This window comes from Mesoplodon bidens (assembly GCF_964165515.1).
Source record: "Mesoplodon bidens genome assembly, chromosome: 18".
In the NCBI taxonomy this organism is placed as follows: domain Eukaryota; kingdom Metazoa; phylum Chordata; class Mammalia; order Artiodactyla; family Ziphiidae; genus Mesoplodon; species Mesoplodon bidens.
Window position 1 is genome coordinate 28,357,669 of NC_138175.1, and position 19,559 is coordinate 28,377,227.

Here is a 19,559-nt window from a genome sequence, read left to right on the forward strand (position 1 = left end):
CCTCCCCGCGCAGCGGGAGCTTCGTCCTCTCGCGAGAGGCGCGAGGTGCGGAGCCGGCCGATGCTGAGAAGCCGGGAGCGATCCCCGGGCGGCAGGTGAGCGATCACCAGGTGGTCCGAGAGCCCGACCTTCCCCAACGCCCCCGTTCCGGCCCACCCTCTGCCCCACGTCCTCTCATTTCCCATCCCCAGCCTCGTCCTTCGGCGGAAACGTGGCTATGGCCACCTCCCTGAGGACCACGGCGGGCTTTCGCCCTGGGGAAGCCGGTGTGTGGGGTCGGGCCCGCCCTGCCTCGTCCCGGTCTCCTGGCATGGTGGCTTCAGCTCTTCCCGGGCTGCCTTATCTCCCGCGCTGCCGGACCCGGCCTGAGGCCCCGGGGGACAGCGCTGATCTGGGGTCCGGGAGACCGGAGTCTGAGATCCGGTTCTGCTAGTAGCCAGCTGTTGTGACCTTGAGTCTCAGTCCCTCTTCGCAAACATCAGGGAAGCTGAAGTTTCCGTCTTTGGGGGTACCTGGACCCCCCAGGTTTTAATTTTGAACCTTTGACTTCCCTGAACCTCCGAAGTGTTGAGTTGATATAATTGAGTATTCCCAAACTTGCCGGATTGGAAAAACCATCAGGACGCTTGTTAATAAATCGGATACCGAGGTCTTTCTCCTGGAGAGTTGATTCAGTATATTTGGATGTAGCCCTGGAATCTTATTTTAACAAATGCCCCCGGGTGATTTGGATGATCTGCAAGTTTGGGAAAGGCTGGTGGCCTTTATTCTGACATTGAGTGCCAAGCGCTGCGTGACTCAGGGAGGTCATGGACTAGTCACTGAGCAGATATGTAAATGCGGAGCGCCTTACTGGGAAACCTATCACCAGGGAAGGCTTCATAATAGTCGGAAGAAGTAAATGGTTTGGGGATGAGGGATAACCAACAGCTGGAGCTAAGCATGCCATTCTGTAAGTTTCGTGCAGTGAGACCCTTGTCTTTGTGTTTTTGCACACTCCTTATGAACCTTTTCAGAACCTCTTACTCTCCCCTGCGTGAGTGTGGGGGAAGCCTCCCCCTAAGCCAAAACTACTCCCCAAATGTTAAAATTTCAGATCCATATTTCTGGATTTCGGTAAAGCACTACTGATCTCTCCATGAGGTTTTGTTTTCTGAGTCCTGTCCACTCATCTTCGAATGAATCTTTCCTGTGGAAAATCTAGCACTTGGATATCCTTCCTGAAACCCTTAAGTTTGACACACACCTAATTGCCTGGAGACAAAGTCTTCTATTTCTTTTCCTTTGCGTTTACTGTTTCCTTGCAGATTGTCACCTTTTTCTCTCTGTGTGTGTGTGTGTGTGTGTGTGTGCGCGTGCGCAAGTGCGCGCGCTTCGGTCAGTTCATTTTAATTAAATTTTTCTTTCTGTTAACTGTCAGTATTCTTAGAATTTTTTATGCATTTGACTTAAAAGGATTTGATCCTTGGTTTGAACTGATACCCAAACTTCCATCTTATTTTTTTTCTTTTGGCCCTCTTCATCCTTAAAAGGAGCCAGATGCCTCAGGATTTGATGTTTACTGGGTGCCTTAAAAATAAACAAGTACATCTCCAGAAGTTGTTCTCAGACATCTGCTTTCACTGCCTGCCCACAACATTTTAGAAGGGCTGTGGGCATGTGTGTGCAGCAGTCAGAGTTGGAGAGATGCTTAACAAGTCCAGTGACATGACAATGACTTCTGTTCCACCTCTTTTTATTTATGAAACCGGGCTCTGAGTCACACTTCTAAGTATGTTGACTTAGGTGCCAGTCATTTTTTCCTTGTTTTTTTAGAAAAGACATTGACAACAACATAAAACTCTGATGATGAATAGTATCACACTTTGGCTTTTACATATTTAAAAGAACACTGTGTCCCATTTTATTTGGAAAATGCTGACTGAAAGTGGTGGCTGTGTCTTTTTGAGAGTTAATGTTTAATAAATGTATTTTATGAGCTCCCTGTTGCCCTAGAAGATTAGTTTGGGGGGATATGGAAAACAGGGCACTTTCCATTCTTCTAATTTACAGACACAATCCCACTGGAGTACTGTATAAGATGTCATAAAGTGCAGCTCTTATGTTGTATAATTTTAACAATAAAAAAGGAGCTTCACATTTCTCCCTGGGGGGTCCTCCTAGCAGGTATGGCTGAGGAGGAAGAACAAGATTTTATAGGACTGTTTGAAGCAAAGGCAAATAAACTGGCCACAGAGAAGTGGAGGCTCGGAGTTCTCTTAGAACATTATTTTATTGAGCTCTGTGTGCCAGGTCCTGCTGAGTACATTGCATATTTTTATCGTCTCATTTACTTCTTGCAGCAGCCTTGCAAAATATAAGATTATTCTCCCTACTTTATTAATGAGAAAAGAGGCTAATCACTGATCCATTGTCATGTAGCTAATAAATAGAAGATCTAATGATAGGTAGAACCCCAGTTCATCTGTATTCGAAACCTGTGCTCTCTGAAACTCTGCCTGATAAATTGGGAGATTGGGATTGACATATATACACTAATATGTATAAAATGGATAACTAATAAGAACCTGCTGTATTAAAACATAAAATTCAAAAAAATAAAAATGAAAGAATAAAACCCTGTCTCCATTAAGGTTGCTGAAAAGGTCTCGACATCTGGCTTTTTGTGTTTCTCTAGTTAATGAGTAGCCTTTGGCCCCTCGGTTCTTCCATGAAGATTTTTCTGTGAGTACAGTGCAAGGTTGTAGTAGTGGGAAGGGAACTTCTCATCTCTTTCTATTGTCCCAAGGGAGAGCCTGTTCCAACATCATTCTAGAAGGAGATCATTTATTTCATATAACTTCATACCCAGCAATCCATATTCCTATCTTCCCCAGCTGGTTCTTAAATGTGAGATTGATCCAAAGTTGTTCACTTGAAAGATTTGTAAGGGTTCTTCCTCAATATCATGTTACAGTTGAAAGCTTAAAGTTTCAGTTCTTGATTGTGTGCTTTTTAGGGATTTAAAAACCACAATTCAATGACTAAGGAATCCTGTTTATCTGATAACACTTGGCATCCTTTTACCACGGCATGCAGTCAGGTCAGGATAATAAAGAGGGCATTCCACAAGGAAGGAACCAGAAAAAGCATGATAGAGTGAAAATGCCAAGATTTTTCATACAACAAGGAAAGATTCACTTTGGGGAGGTGGGAGATACAGGTGGTGCCAGATTACGGAGCACCTGAATCCAGAAGACTGAAGAATTTTGATTTTGTTCTAGAAAATAAAAGCCTTAGGAAATGAGCAGCAAAATCAAAGTACTACAGTATTTAAGGATGACTGGCTGACCTAGGCATGTTTTGTAGGCTGAGGAGCAAGTCATTTGAAGGGAACTTTTTTTTTTTTAAGATTCTGCACTCAGATTGCTTCACATGTCTTTTTTCTTTTTTCTTTAAGATTTATTTATTTGGCTGCGCTGGGTCTTTAGTTGCAGCACGTGGGATCTTCGTTGCAGCATGCGGGATCTTTAGTTGTGGCATACGGAGACTTTAGTTGTGGCATGCGGGATCTAGTTCCCTGACCAGGGATCAGACCAGGCCCCCTGCATTGGGAGCACAGAGTCTTAACTGCTGGACCACGAGGGAAGTCCCTGAAGGGGACATTTTTAAAGAAGGAAGAGTGTGTAGGCCTGACTTAAACTTGGTCCCGGAGTGTCTGTGGTGGCATAATTGTCACTGGGTTAGCCACCTCTGCAGAATACAGAAGTATTCGGCTTAAGACCCATCTATGTGTGATCCCTCTCCCACAGCTTTGGTCTCATGTCATTTGGTAGAGCTGTCTGAAGCCGGGGACTTGGAGTCATTAATGTTTAAGAAAGAAATGGGGAACTGAGTAGACTGCTATCTCCTGACCTGATTGCATCGTGAGGACATTCTATACTCATCTGAGTATCAAGTCAAAGGGAAAGTTGACCCCGGCAGGAGGAAATTTCCATAGGTTAAAAGCATGGGTTTTACAGTCATATAGACTTGGATTCAGATCCTAGCTTTTACTTTTTCCACACAACACTTACTAGTTGTGTGACCTGGGCAAAGTCAACAGCCTGTTTCCTGACTTTAAAATGGGAGTAATATCTAGTTTAAGGTTGTATTGAGGTTCAATTGAGACAATGTAGGTAAAATGCTTTGAAGAGTCTGGCTAATATTAATTGTTAGAGATAGTAGATACTATTGCTCAATGCAGAGTCAGTAGAATTGAATTTTTATATCTTGATGAATGGGAAAATATCATTATTCAGTTTGCTAAATTTACATATGTTTGTCTCTTTTTTAAAAAAAACACTAAGCTTGTGGTTGGGTTATATCAGCCAATTTATTTGCCTCCCTTGCTGAGTCATACTTCTGCCTAATTAATGTCCTGTGTGTTTTACATTATTTTGTCTCATACCAAAGAGAAAATAGTATTTGTGCCTTCAACCTCCTTACTTGACTGCCCAGTCAGGATTCTCACCAAGGAAGCCACCTGCCATATTTGGGAATGTTGGGGTTATGAAACCTTGGGATAATGGGTTTATTTATTCACACTCTGGTATCTACAGTGAGTTTTTCTAATGTGGTCAGCATTCCCTGGTGGGAGGTCGGAATTAGGTTGCAATTCTAATTACATTTGGTGGTACCCCATGGATTGAATTGCGTTTTGTCTCTTCCCACTCTTGACTCTCCTTTGGCCCATAGCTTTTAGGTCCACAGCACTGCAGGAATGGCAAATTTTGGGATCTCAGCTGGCCAGTTTGTGGCAGTGGTCTGGGATAAGTCATCTCCGGTGGAGGCTCTAAAAGATCTGGTGGATAAGCTTCAAGCCTTAACTGGTGATGAGGGCCGAGTGTCTGTGGAAAACATCAACCAGCTGTTGCAGTGTAAGTACCTACCCAGGTTGTCTTACAGGGAGGGCAGTTTTGATGGCAGTGCTCCATTTCTTGTCGTTCCTTGATAGCTGGGGTTTTTGTTGTTGTTGTTGTTTTTAAATAAATTTATTTATTTATTTTTGCTGTGCTAGGTCTTCGTTGCTGCGCGCAGGCTTTCTCTAGTTGCTGTGAGCGGGGGCTACTCTTCATTGCGATGCACGTGCTTCTCATTGTGGTGGATTCTCTTATCGTGGAGCACGGGCTCTAGGCACACGGGCTTCAGTAGTTGTGGCTTGCGGGCTCTAGAGCGCAGGCTCAGTAATTGTGGCGCACGGGCTTAGCTGCTCCGCGGCATGTGGGATCTTCCTGGACCAGGGCTCAAACCCATGTCCCCTGCATTGGCAGGCAGAGTCTTAACCACTGCACCACCAGGGAAGCCCAATAGCTGGGGTTTTTTTGGGGGGGGGTGGCACATGATAGTAGTTTTTTCAGTTGAGATACAGTGGACTTAGGAGTATAGTTGATGATTTGTATAAGTAAGTTCTTATTTCTTATTAGATGTTCCACATTTTTTTAAAAAGCTTGGTTTTCGCCCACCTTCCTTTTTTACTTTTTCCCCTGAGCATACAAAAGGAGATGAAATTAGTAAGACTGAGGGAGAGCAGGGCAGCAGTGTCCTGGCCCCTCTTGCTAGTAACGGTGGTATAATAGCATTTGCTGAACAGGTAGGTGTTTATTCTACTAGGCCACGCGTGTAGCCTTTGTGGGGACTTGGGAGAGATTGGGAGATTCTGGGGCCAAGGTGATTGTTGATTAGAGTCTTCCTTCTTTTCAGCTGCCCACAAAGAATCTAGCTTTGACATTATTTTGTCGGGTATAATTCCTGGAAGCACCACTCTGCACAGTGCTGAGATTTTGGCTGAGATGGCCCGGATCCTTCGGCCTAGTGGATGTCTTTTTCTGAAAGAGCCGGTAGAGACAGCTGTAGGTAAGGAAGTTTTCACTTGAAAGACTAGAGTTTAACAGGGTTGACTCTTTAGGTGTGTTTTCTGCATCTCTCTGAGGAGGAGGTATAATGTGGAGATCAACAGTCCTATACAGAACCTTATCCTTAGGGATAAGGGATGAATTATTGTAAAACTCTGAACCAACACATCTGAATAAATTGTGATATTTGACCCATTAGGTAGTAAAATAGAAGGAAACTGCTCATCTGAAAATGGCTGGATCCTTCAACAGGTGAATGCTTGAACTGGTGCATCCACACCATGGAAAACTATGCAGCAGTAAAAAAAGAACAAACTATTGCCACATGCAACAACTTGGATGAATCTCAGAGGAATCATGCTGAGTGAAAGAAATCCAATCTCAAAAGCTTAGAGGCTGTATGATTCTGTTCGTGTAACATTCTTGGAATAACAAAGTTATAGTGACAGAGAACAGGTTGGCCATCGTCAGGGTTAGGAATGGGAGGGAGGGGGTACGTGAGGCTGTAAAGGGGGTGGTGTGAGGGTTCCTTGTGGTGATGAAGACTATGCACACACACAAACAAGTGTATGTAAAACTGGTGAAATCTGGATAAGCTCTGTGGACTGTCAGTGACAACTTCCTGGTCTTCATATTATATGATAGGTGTGTAAGATATTATCGTGGAGAGAAGAGGTGAAGGGTCCTTGAGACCTCCCTGAACAGTTTTTTTTTAAACTTCCTGGGCATCTATAGTTATTTCAAACTAAAAAGTTAAAAAAATAGTGACTAGAAGTCTGAGAGTGATGAGCTAAGTATTGATTCATGTGAAAGTAAAGATAGAATCCAAGAAACAAAAACCTCTTTTTTGCTCAGTGGTAAAGCTGTCAGAATCATTCTAGATTTTTAGCATTTTTAACTAGACTTTCTATCAAAATATGGTGACTTATTTCATCAAATAATAGAAATAAAAGTATTTTGAAATGTGTAAAGGCATTTATGTGGAAATATAAGCTTGTGACGTTAATAGCAGCTATAGCCTTCTTTGCTGAGATGTAAACCTTGGGTGACTAAACACAGTGTCTGTCAGAACTATACAGAGATACTTGTATACTTTACAGTTTCTCAGCCTCTTGGTCATTATCCAACAGCCCCTGGAAGGTTAGGTATTTCAAAGAAACAGAGAGTGATATGAAGCAATAATCATGGAATTATTATATGACACTTAAGAGCATCAGTAAGAGCACTTTGACCAACCAAAAGGAGTTGTCCAATTAAAATACTATCACTAAAATATATATACATTGAACAGAATAGGTTATTATTATTTTAATGCCTGCTGACCTGAATAGGAGAGAGCCTTTACTATTTGTCCTGCTTTGACCTATAAAGCTATTAACTGGGGTTTTCCTCTTAGCAGTTAACAATAGCAAAGTGAAGACGGCATCTAAGCTGTGTTCAGCCCTGACTCTTTCTGGTCTTGTGGAAGTAAAAGAGGTATGTTTGTAGACGACCTTCTTTGCTGGGAATTTAAGCCTTGGGTGACTAAGCCCAGTATCTCTTTTGTCAGAAGATACGGAGAGAATCTGGGAGAAATAACAACCCTGAAGGTGAGGTGATCAGTGTCACTCAACTAGGAAACAAGTTGAGAAGGGCTTTGCATGTGAGAAACCTGATGCCTCGAAGGACGAAACCTCTGAAATCAATCTCCTCTGAAGAGACTCAGCTCGAGCCCATGTGGGTTGGGACATATTTTGGTCTCAGTACTAGTGGTGACCACTGAGGCAGGGAGAGAGCGACACACCTCTTAGTGGACACGAATCTTAGGCCCAAGTGAAGGGCAGTTGCCTGTATTTTCCTCGGCTTTTGGGTGGGAGGCTAGAACACGTTGGAGGGGGAAATCCTTTTCTGACAATTCATTAGAAATATTAACATTAAATAGAGGTACTTATGGTTCTACATTCTTCTCCAACGCTGAAATTTTCTTGTGTGAGAGGTGTTAATACCACGATAGCTGTTATACCATTGATCTGTACATGACCTAGGGCCTCAGTTTCTTTACGCCTACCCTTTCTTATTTTTCTTTTTAGTTAAAGTTCTTCCATTTTTTATTCCAAAATATGGGATGTTCATAAAAATTCAGTTAAGACTGAAGAATATAAAGTGACATCTCAGGCCTTGCTTACACTTTCCTCCCCAGAGGGAGCCACCAATACATTTCTTGGTGTGGCTGTTCAGACTTCTTTTTATGTATTTACAAGTGTGTTTTGTGTGTGTGTGTGTATACACATTTTTTAATGTAAATAAGGTCGTATGTATACAGTGTTCAGTCACTAGCTCTTTTCCCCACCTTTAGCTGTCTTCGACATTATCCACCTCAGTGTATTGACCCACTTTCTTACTAATGATGGAACGGCATTCAGTGCTTTAGATGGACTGCAGTTTATGTAGCAGTTCCTTAATTGTCGGACATAGAGGTGGCACCCCCAGCTTCTTCCCGATCTTTCCTGTCTGCTGCTTCTTCCCGAGGAACATAGAAAGCATTTCCTTCCCGCTGTGATTCTCTTTCTCTACTGCATATTTCATTTCTAGCATCTTTACTGTGGGCATGCTCCCCCGCCACAGGCTTCGATTCCATTCAACAGCCTCTTCAACATGTCCGATTCATCTTGATAATCATAATCATTACAATCTCCACAATGCCTCGCACAGTGCCTTGTACCTAATAGATATTTGATAAAACTCTCCAAGGGGCAGGCTCAACATAAACATGTAGACAGAAGTTACACTCCAGGGTCCTGATCAGTGAGAAACTGAACGTGAGGCACGAGGCAATGTCTGTGATCTCCTGCTGTCGTGTACTTACTACAGATGTGAGCATTTGACACCTGTGAGGGGGACATAGTACACCATCATACTGTAGAAGAAGTGTGGCCTAATCCTCTGATATCTTGAATTTCAGCTGCAGCGCGAGTTCTTGAGCCCCGAGGAGATTCGGTCTGTCCAAGAACACCTGGGTTACCACAGTGACAGCCTGCTCTCTGTGCAGATCACAGGAAAAAAGCCCAATTTTGAAGTGGGTTCTTCTAGTCAACTTAAGCTTTCTACTACCAAGAAGTCTTCCGGTGAGACTGGCCTAGGGACATTGTTCTGTCTGGGTGGGCCTGAAAAGCCCTATTAAAAACTGAGCCAGAGATCTGAATGAGGTGGTGATATCTTTAGAGGATCATTCCCTTCCTTAATTTCCCTCATTTCCAAATGGAAGAATGCTTAAGTACTGTTGTTCTGGGCATATTCGGATCCAAAACTGAAATGATGCATAGATATTACCTAGTTCAGCCCCTTCTTCTGCACCAGAGGACACTGAGGTCTCCAGATTCTAGAGGTCAGACTCCCATATCTTCATTAGTTAATGAAGTCTTTCCACACCCCAGAATTATGACATGTACCCTCAGAAGACCTCACAGCGACGGTCATGGCAAATAAGAGTGTGCTGTTCCTCTTCCCATGTGTCCTTTTCTCTGTGCCACTGAAGTCAGCTTTTCTTTGAGGATCTTAAGACACTTATAAAAATATCTCCTCTCAGAAGATTGCACTCCACCCTTTGTCACCATTCTCACCCCTCCTATCACTATTTTTTAATGCCTGAGTTGAGAAAAATTGTCCTAGCTGTGAGGTATGCAAAAATTTACAGGTACATTCACACTGCTCTGTTTTGACTGTCCAGCCTAAATCTTCAAGAAATCCTTTAGCATCCTAACCTTTGGAGTCACAGTTCCAGAATGGGTAGGAGCAGCTTAGGTGACCTGCCTTGTGGGAGAGCTGAGCATCCAGTTGTGACAGTGATCTCTGGGGGGTGCACTTACCCCCCAAGGCCCATTCGTGGACTGGCCCACACTGAACCCTCAGCTATTTCAGGCCCAGACAGAGAATCAGGAGGTGTGATTTGCTACTGATTTGTTGTTACGCCGCCGCCATCAGCTCTTGAGCCCATTTTCTTGTCTGTAACAGGTCTACATGAGACCGGAGCTTTGCTATTTATAATGCTTTTTGGCACAGTTTCTTGTTTAATATTCAAATCTCCTGCAGTGGGTACAGGGAATCCTATTAGCCCCATGTTCTAGGGATGGGAACTAAGAGAAGGAGGAGAAAGCAATATGGAGTGGGAGTTAAAAGCGTTAGGTAGACTCTGTCTGTACTCGTGTATTTGTGGCTGTGTGTAACTGGCCTAAGTATCTAAACCTCTTTCCTCATTTATAAAATTAGGATGACGAGAACTTTCCTCATAAGGTGATGAGCAGGACTAAATTAGATCATGTATGTAAAATGTTTAATGTAGTATCTGGCACAAAGCAAGTGCTTAACAAATGATGGCTTTTATTGCCATAAAGTGATGGGTCCCTCTCATGCCTTTATAAGTGGTAGAGCTGGGCCTTGAACCCAGGTCTTTTGACCGCCGGTCCAGTGTGTTCCCTGCACAGCCTCAGTAGAAAGCACTTACATGTGCTTGGAGTTTGTTTCCAGCTGCTTTTCTGGAGCTTGTTTTCTTTCATTGGTTGGATTCAGGGAAGCCTGCTGTGGACCCTGCAGCTGCCAAGCTCTGGACCCTCTCGGCCAATGATATGGAGGATGAGAGCGTGGTGAGTCAGCACTGTGGTCACCTGATTGTTTTCTTTTAGGCCCCACTTTGGGTGGGAATGTTGTTGTTTGGAGTGGCCTCTCTGGGTTTGTAGGTGTGAAAGCATTTAAAGCCCAGCCTTGTGGCTCTGCCTGCCATTGGCATTTTTTGACTCAGAGGAAACTCCACATTAGTGGCATTTTAAATTTATTTTTCAGCATCTTTCCCCCCACAGATTTTCTTGTTCTTACTTCATGTGATATATTAAAGACTCTTGTGGGCATGCATAAACCTGAAAAGAGTTTGTCAGCTAAAATATTTTTTGGCTCCTTCGTCTGGGCAAGTCACCACATGCTCACTGTCTTAACAGTAATGCTCTTCCATCTCAGATCAATGCTTTCTGTAATAAAGTTCTTCATTTCTACAACTATTGAAGTTAGAGTGGTAAGCAAACTAGGCGACGGTTTGTGCCCTCACAGAGCTTATAGATTAACTGTCTACACGTTTATCGAAGAATTACACAAGTGTATAAATCATTATCTGCCTTTTCCTCTGGAATTATGTAGAAAATACTCCATTCCCTCTTCTCACACGACAGCCCTGTATGTATTCACATAAATATAACGCTTCTCTCTTTGTTCTTCCTGCCCCCCTCCCTCCCTGCCCTCCACACACATATTCTCTGCACATCGTAAATGAGTTCCCAGCCCCCTCACAGCCTAACACAGCTTCTGTGCGCGTAGTGTACTCACTATGTGGTCAGCTTGGGCGTGATGGTCAAGCCCAGGTAGGATGATGGGTGCCTTCTACATAGATGGGCGAACTGCTGCTGTGGACTGTGACCACTTCACCTGTTCATTAGCAGAGACCATGACTGTGTCATTAATGGCTTCAAACATTCTCCAGGATCTCATTGACTCAGATGAACTGCTGGATCCAGAAGATATGAAGAAGCCAGACCCAGCTTCCTTGCGGGCTGCTTCCTGTGGGGAAGGGAAAAAGAGGAAGGCCTGCAAGAACTGGTAAGCCTTGGGGTGAGGAGGGGCTGCCAGGCTGTTTCCAGCGGCTTCTGATTATCAAGGAATCGCTGTACTTTACAATTACTAAAACATGTTTTATTGTAAAATGTATCAGACGGTTAGAAGAGTATGCTAAATAAGTACATTTCAAAGAACAATAAAATGAACACCCATGTACTGCTCACCCAGCTAAGAACCAGGAAGATGACTTGTTCCTTAGAAGTCGCCTCTGCGTGCTCCCTCAGCTGCATCTCCCTCCCTCTCCTTACAGGAGGCTACCATTCTCCCAAATTTGTGCTAATCTTTCCTGGCTTTTTCGATAGTTTACTGTCTATGTGTGAATCTCCAAATAATACATCATTGAATGGTGGAGCCCAAACCTGACTAGGCCAGGAAAGGTCAATACTCCATATCTGTGAAGGCTCCCAGGGAAAAGGTCTGTCAAGGATTTGGAGTTTCTGGGTGGTGGTAGGTCCCACTCATCAGCTGCTAACTTTCCCCCAGCACTTGTGGCCTCGCAGAAGAACTGGAAAAAGAGAAGTTGAGGGACCCGATAAGCTCCCTGCCCAAGTCGGCTTGTGGAAACGTGAGTATCTGGTTGATTACTCAGTATTCACAGAGGCCTAAACTAAACACAGACCAGCTCGAGCTCTACAGAGTTCACTGCCCAAGTATTTTAATAATAGGTGAACATGCGAGAACGTGTCTCTAGGTAGTAATGGGAAGAGGGGTTATTTCCTGAGAGTGGGTAGCACACTCATGCCCCTAGGGGAGGCACTTGTCATTTCTTATTTTGGGCCCCTTTCTTTCTGCTTCACATCGGGCCTGCTGCTACCCAGCCATTTGCTGAGTGTGGCTATGGTTTGAACTGCTGAGAATATAGAAGTATGTCCACCTAAGGAACTTCTCTAGACTTTTGTCTTTCATGAAATCAGAGATCTTAAAGACTCTTAGTATTTGGATCCCAGTTGGACCTACAAATGTACCCAGTCGTTCTCTTCAGGCCGCTGTGGCCATACTGTGAAATTTGGGATCCCTTTCTTCTGGCCTGTATCTCGGGAGAGCTGACACTTGGCTTCCCTGTATCATGGTCTCTTCTTTCAACAGTGTTACCTGGGCGATGCTTTCCGCTGCGCCAGCTGCCCCTACCTCGGGATGCCGGCCTTCAGACCTGGGGAGAAGGTGCTCCTGAGCGACAGCAGCCTCAATGATGCCTAGGGGGGGGCTCGGCCTGGGACACACCTGCTCCTCCGCCAGCTCCTGCCCCTCCCATCCCACCACGTGGTTCCTCCCGTCTCCTCTCGATTGGCTCACTCGGGCTTAGGTCCACTGCGGAGAGGGTGCTCATTGGACAGAGTGGAGCTGGCTGGGCGCAGTGGTGTGGAGTGCTGCTGCAGATCAACACCACGGTATCCCGGGGCCCTGTTACCCTGAGTGGGGACCTCCTTCACCCAGTGTTAGGTAAACGGGGCGCATCCCAAATAGGCCCCTCTCCCCAGGTCAAAATGCTGACATTTCGTAACACTCTCCGAGCCCGCCATCCTTGAGTATTAACACTGTGACAGGGAGGGCCCCGCCCCATTCTAAGCTCCGCAGTAGTGCCACGACTTATCTTCCAGAGTTGGTGGTTTATTCACCGTGCAATTTTCTTGGTGACAAGAGGCAAGTGTGTCATGACCTCAGAGCACCGAGCGAATCACTCCTTGGTTGCTGTGATCACATCCAGTGTCCCTCCGCCCCCTCCAGTCCTGCCCCCATCCCTGTTTTACTGTGTTGCATCTGTGCCCTATTGTCATTTCTGTTAATCTCCAGGTATTAAACTTACGTGCTAATGTATATTCGCTGTGAAGAGGGGATATGTCTGTGTGTGTGTGTGTACGCGTAATGTCTGACACAGCCATCCAAGCTCACCTGGGACCACAAAACTCTTTTCTGGAGAGACTGAGTCACACCACGTGGGGCCAGTCCTACACTTATAGATCAGGGCCTCTCTCCATCTACTTTAGAAGGGTCCAGGTTGGTGAGCATTTAGAGAGAAGCAGGACAGAAGTCTGACCCAACAATAAATCTCTGAGGAGACCCTTTGTTCTTCTTGTTCTCCACCAACACAGACTTGGAATTGATCTTGCCAAATAGCGAGAGAGATCATGTGAATTTAAGAGACCTGGGTTTTTCTATTTTGACAATAAAGAAAAGTGGTCATTGGTATTTGTCCTTGAAACTTGACTTGATCCTCCAAGTTTGCTTTTGCTTATCCTGGTCCCTGCTGGTGGATTTTAGTTATGGGTGTGGCTTGACTCTGAAGCCCCGTGGTAGGCTGAGTTCTAAGATGACACCCCAATGCCTCACACTTCTGTGTAATGCCCTGCCCTTGAGTTTGAGCAGGACCTGTGAGTATGATGGGACATCACTACTGTGATTAGATTACCTTGTGTGGCAGACATGAAGGGATTTGCAGATGTAGTTAAAAGTCCCTCATGGAACCCTCGAACACTGTTGGCAGGGATATAAATTGGTGCAGCTGCTGTGGAAGACAGTGTAGAGGTTTCTCAAAAAACTAAAACTATAATTACCATATGACCCAGCAATTCTACTCCTGGGTATATATCCAAAAAACCAAAAACACTAATTCAAAAAGATACATGCACCCCAGTGTTCATAGCAGCTCTCTTTACAATTGCCAAGAAACAGAAGCAACCTAAGTGTCCCTCAACAGATGACTGGATAAAGAAGATGTGGTATATATATATAATGGAATACTACTCATCCATAAAAAAGAATGAAATGGTGTCATTTGCAGCAACATGGATGAACTTGGAGGGCATTATGCTAAGTGAAATAAGAGAAACACAGATACTGTATGATATCACTTATATGTGATATCTAAAAAATACAGCAAACTTAGTGAATATAACAAAAAAGAAGCATACACACATATAGAGAAAAGCTAGTGGTTACCAGTTGTGGGGGGGCAATATAGGAGCAGGGGAGTAAGAGGTACAAACCATTAGGTATAAAATAAGCTGCAAAGGGGGCTTCCCTGGTGGCTCAGTGGTTGAGAGTCTGCTTGCCGATGCAGGGGACAGGTTTGTGCCCCGGTCCGGGAAGATCCCACATGCCGCGGAGCGGCTAGGCCCGTGAGCCATGGCCACTGAGCCTGCGTGTCCAGAGCCTGTGCTCCGCAACAGGAGAGGCCACAGTAGTGAGAGGCCCGTGTACCTCAAAAAAAAAAAAAAAAAAAAAAAGCTGCAAGGATATATTGTACAACATGAGGAGTATAGCCAATATTTTATAATAACTATAAATAGAGTATAGCCTTGAAAAATTGTGACTCACTATACTGTACACCTGTAACATTTTGTATAGTGACTATACTTCAATAAAAATAATAATTAGGGGAAAAAAATCCGTCATGGACCTTCAGCCTTTTAAAAGGGAGATGATCCTGAGTGGGCCTGACCTAGTCAGTTGATCCTTTGTAAGAACTGGAGGACAAGGTTCTCTTGCTGGCCTTGAGTTGCCGTGGTGCGAGAGGTCCCACAGGCAAGGCACTGCAACCTCTGGGACCTGGGAGCAGACCCCACTGACTGTCAAAGAGAAAACAGGCCCTTGGCCCTACAATCACGTGAGAACAGAAATCTGAACTGAATAACCACGTGAGCTCGGAAGAGGGCCCGGGTTCCAGATGAGACACAGCTGGTGGGAGCCTACATGAGGGCCCAGCCTCACTGCACCTGGACTCCTCACCCACAGAGTCTGAGACCAGAAATGTGTGTGGTGTTAAGCCGCTAGATTTGGAGTGGTTTGTTACACAGCAGTAGGAAACCGTTCCAGCCCCCCGACTAGGCTTAATGGTAACGGATATTTATCGAGTCGAGCTGCCAGACGGGATGCCCTTAGTTGCTTCCGCTGCAGTTGCCAAGGTGTCCTCCACCTGCAGGTTGAGGGCAGGAGATCCTGAGCCAAAGAGCTTCCTGGGCTGGGTTTAGCAGAGCCCTGGGCAAGTTCCACAAGCTCTTGCTGAACTGATTCTTGTTCTGTGTCCCCGCTGCTGCTGGCAAAGTGGGTGACACTACCTCCTGTCTGCTGCACCTGGCAGTTAAGGGTCCCAGGCTGGCAGCTGCTGGGTCGCTCCACATGAGGGCTCAGAGCGGGGCTGGCCAGCTCAGAGTCGGGGCCAGCATGCGGCAGAGCGGCCTGGCTGGCCAGCAGCGCACACGTGGCCTTGGTGCCCAGCTGCCACTCAGCACAGCAAGACCACAGGAGGGACACGGGTCCTCACACCTGCTGACTTTGGAAGACAGCAGCTCTGAGGGGAGGTTTTGGAGCCCAAACCATCTCAGATACCATTGAAAACAACCTCAATTTACATGTGGGGACACGGTGAAACCCAGAGAGTGACCTGCCTCCACCAATCATCTGACGACCTTTAAAGGTACAGGTGGCTGAGGTCCTTAGGTGGGCCTAGGTGGGGCTTGGGAATCTTAATTTTTTGGTCACCTCTCTAAGGTCATTTCCAAAACCTGACAGCAAGCAGTTGGGACATCCCCTTTTCTCTGAAGTCACTCCAAAGCACCAGGTGGAGTGGGCAGCCGAGCAAACCACACCTTCCTCGGGTTTAGCCGAAACAGAACAACAGGATAGTTGGAAGGGGGCCAAATTCGGGGGCTTTGGAGCTGGCATGTGGGAGGAAGACAAGGAGGACAAGTGAGAACACAAACCTGCTCCAAGCCGAGGGCTTCTCTTGGTTGTAAAATCAAGCAGGGGGTTCCATGTACCCAGAGAAGCAGCGGGGCTGAAGAAAGCATCCCACAGAGCAGCCGGGGTCAGAACTCTGGTTGTTGGGCGGGAGATCAGAGGCTTGGCTTTGTGATCATCCTACAGCCACCTGCTTCTTGTGGGGTGGGAGGCGGAGGGAAAGCTAGTATTGATGAGGGCATGACCCAGCAGGCTCTCTTCCACAAGGCCACTGGGATTGGTTTGGACAATTACCCCCTAGAGTGTCAGTTTCAAGGCTGGCCATGTATTAGAATCACCTGGATAGCTTTCCCCTCCCAAAAAAACAACAGAAACACCATTGCCTGGGATCCCTCCTTCCCAAAGACCAATTAAGTCAATCTTTTGGAATAGGGCTGCAGGTGTCAGCATTTTGGCAAAGCTTTCCCAGGTAAGTGCCTCCAAAGTTGAGAGCCACTGCCCTGGAGAAATTCTTCGACGCATGCACCAGAAGACAAGCTAAAAAATGTTTAAAGCAGCAGTGTTTGTAATAGCAAGAATCTGGAAATAATCCAAGTGGCCACTACCAAGAGGATGGGTGAAGGAGTTGGTCGTCACGGCTGGGGGAAATGATGAGTTGTAGCTGTCTGTGCACATCAGCGAGGAAGAATCTCAGAGAACAGGGAGCCACAAAAGCTAGTCACGGGAGAGCATGTGTATGAGATATGTTACATTTACATAAAGTTCAAGAGTTTAAAAACATACAAGATGCATCAATATATTGTTAGGGATATACGCATACATGCATATGTAGTATGTATATACACACACGTGACAAATGAAAGAAAATCAAGGAGAATGATAAACACTAAATTCAGGAACGTAGATGTCTCCAGAGGCTGATGGGAGGAGGACAACAGGGAGGTGGAGGGGGATGGGGACTTCAGAGCAGCAGGAAGGTTCTATTTAGTAAGCTGGATGGTGGGTATACAGGTGTTTATTTTTATTGGTTTGTCTACCTTACATATACATTATGTATTTTGTATTGATAAGAAATTTCATTTTTAAAAAACCAGGGAGGGACTTCCCTGCTTGTGCAGTGGTTAAGAATCTGCCTGCCGATGCAGGGGACACGGGTTTGAGCCCTGGTCCAGGAAGATCCCACATGCCAGGGAGCAACTAAGCCCATGCGCCACAACTACTGAGCCAGCGCTCTAGAGCCCAGAAGCCACAACTACTGAGCCCACGTGCCACAACTATTGAAGCCCGCGTGCCTAGAGCCCGTGCTCTGCAACAAGGAAGCCACTGCAATGAGAAGCCCATGCACTGCAACGAAGAGTAGTCCCCGCTCGCCGCAACTAGAGAAAGCCTGAGTGCAGCAACAAAGACCCAATGCAGCCAAAAAATAAATAAAATAAATAAATAAAGTTATATATTAAAAAAAAAAACAGGGAAACCCACACATAAAACTCTGGGTCTTAAGGAAAATGCCCACTAGCCTGGAACAAAGTCCCGTGCCTCCCCGACAGGAACCTCCAGGAAATATTTGGCCCAGTTAACATCTCATTCAAAATGATAAAACTGGAACCAACACAAATGATAATAATAATAACAACAGTAACAGCAACAGAGAACATTGCCACTGAGCAGATAAATATTGCCTGTGACCAAAATTTATACTACAAATGACACAAATGTATAAAATATATCAAAGAGATACAAGAGCTCAAGGAAATGATTAATGAGGCAGAGAGAGAGAGAGCCGTGATGGAAACGTGAACTGGCAGAACCGAGGCAAGAAGTGAAAACGAATAACATCCCAGATATGAAGTCAATATTGGAAATAACACTAGGAGAATGGACAGGGCTAAAAACAGGGACAGGAATAAAAGAACCAACCGTATGAAATGGAAATAAAGAGGGAGACAGGATCAGTGGGAAAATGATTAGGCACAGAAGGTAGAAGAAACACCAATAAGGAATCAGAATGAATTACTTAAAGACATAATTCAAGACCTTTTCCAGAAATAAAGCAAGAGTTGATCCACAGAGTGATGAAAAAAAAAGAAGATACAGAACATTCAATACGAAACGTAATAGTTTTGTTTGATAGCATTTCTAGTCCCAGAACCCGCGCATGCAGAGGGCTGAGCATCGCAAGGGGGCCTTGTTAATGCTTAGGGTCTCTTACCATGAAAGCCGTGTGATACTCTCTGTAAACGAGCAGAACAAACGTGTTTGTTTGGAGTCCAGAAATGTTTCTAGTTTGTGCTTGTTTGTGTTATCCTCTCCTCTCCCTCAGTCTTTCTCTGCTTCCTTGCTGTCCCGTCGCAGTGACAGACTTGTGGGGTAGGGACAGTGCAGCTCGGCAGGCAGCCCTTCACCCCGCTCGCTACACAGTGGGGACTGAACGCTCCACTCCAACCTTAGTAGCCTGAGACCTCGCCTTCTTTTGTCACTTCTGGGTGGTCAACTTGTGGTCTGGTCACCACCATCCAGCATAAGAGGACTTTACCTCTGCAAAGCCTGATCTGGAAGCTGCATTTAGACTCAGCTGGGCTCAGAAGTGCTCAGAAGCCCCTCCCTCCCTTCCTTTTCTCTTTCTTTTTTTTTTTAACAATTAATTAAACTTTTCTTTCTTTTATATTATGACAGATTTCAGATACAGAGAACTACAGATACAATACAACAGACAACCGGGTTTACCATATTTTGATCCAGATCACTCTATTTAATAGGTGAAATGTCACAGCTGTGTCATTCCTTTCCCCTCCCTGCCCTCCTCAGAGGTGTTCTCCATCCTGAGGTCATATATCACACCTGTGCCTACGTTTATATTGTTACTCTGCAGAAAAGAGGTTATATGAAACGTGTCCTTTTTTTTTTTTTGAGGTGAAATTTGCTTAACATAAAATTAACCATTTTAAAGTGAAAAATTCAGTGGCATTCAGTGCACTCACAAGGTTCTGCAACCACTGATTCTGTCTAGTTCCAAACATTTTCATCACCCCCAGAGGCAACCGTGTACCCTTTTAGCAGGCTGCCCTATGCCCCTGCCTCTGGTGACAGCCGATCTGCATTCTGTCTCTATGGATTTGCCTATTCTGAGCATTCCATGTAAATGGAATCACACAATATGTGACCTTTTGTGTCTGGCTTCTCTCAGCATGTTCAAAGCTCATCCACATTGTAGCAAGTACCAGTACGTCACTCTTTTCTATGGCAGAATAATATTCTGTTGTGTGAATATACACTATTTATCCATCCATCCACTGATGGACATTTGGGCTGTTTCCACCTTTGGCTTTGGTGAATAGCGCTGCTATAAACCTGTGTGTACATGTGCTGAACACG

The 19,559-nt window shown here is 45.1% G+C and overlaps 1 protein-coding gene across 2 annotated transcripts; it reads left to right on the forward strand.

Annotated features, from left to right (window-relative positions):
• The first annotated feature begins 3 nt into the window (after positions 1–3).
• CIAPIN1 (cytokine induced apoptosis inhibitor 1) lies at positions 4–13,325 on the forward strand. Of its 2 annotated transcripts, none has more exons than XM_081215328.1 (9): positions 4–95; positions 4,717–4,898; positions 5,722–5,874; positions 7,270–7,349; positions 8,815–8,977; positions 10,419–10,492; positions 11,377–11,492; positions 11,994–12,075; positions 12,597–13,325. In XM_081215328.1, exons 2-9 carry the CDS (start codon positions 4,742–4,744, stop codon positions 12,705–12,707), a joined length of 936 nt encoding a protein of 311 aa, XP_081071454.1. In that variant the 5' UTR covers positions 4–95; positions 4,717–4,741; the 3' UTR covers positions 12,708–13,325. The 2 variants fall into 2 exon arrangements, with proteins under 2 accessions (XP_081071454.1, XP_081071455.1); XM_081215329.1 differs by having other exon boundaries at positions 7,273–7,349.
• The last annotated feature ends 6,234 nt before the right edge of the window (positions 13,326–19,559 follow it).

Bases quoted from the DNA above. Each gene is read 5' to 3' on its own strand.
- CIAPIN1 (XM_081215328.1), top strand. From the start codon at position 4,742: ATGGCAAATTTTGGGATCTCAGCTGGCCAGTTTGTGGCAGTGGTCTGG. The intron at 7,350-8,814 runs GTATGTTTGTAG...CTTGAATTTCAG, and splicing joins GTCTTGTGGAAGTAAAAGAG to CTGCAGCGCGAGTTCTTGAG. The intron at 10,493-11,376 runs GTGAGTCAGCAC...AACATTCTCCAG, and splicing joins ATATGGAGGATGAGAGCGTG to GATCTCATTGACTCAGATGA.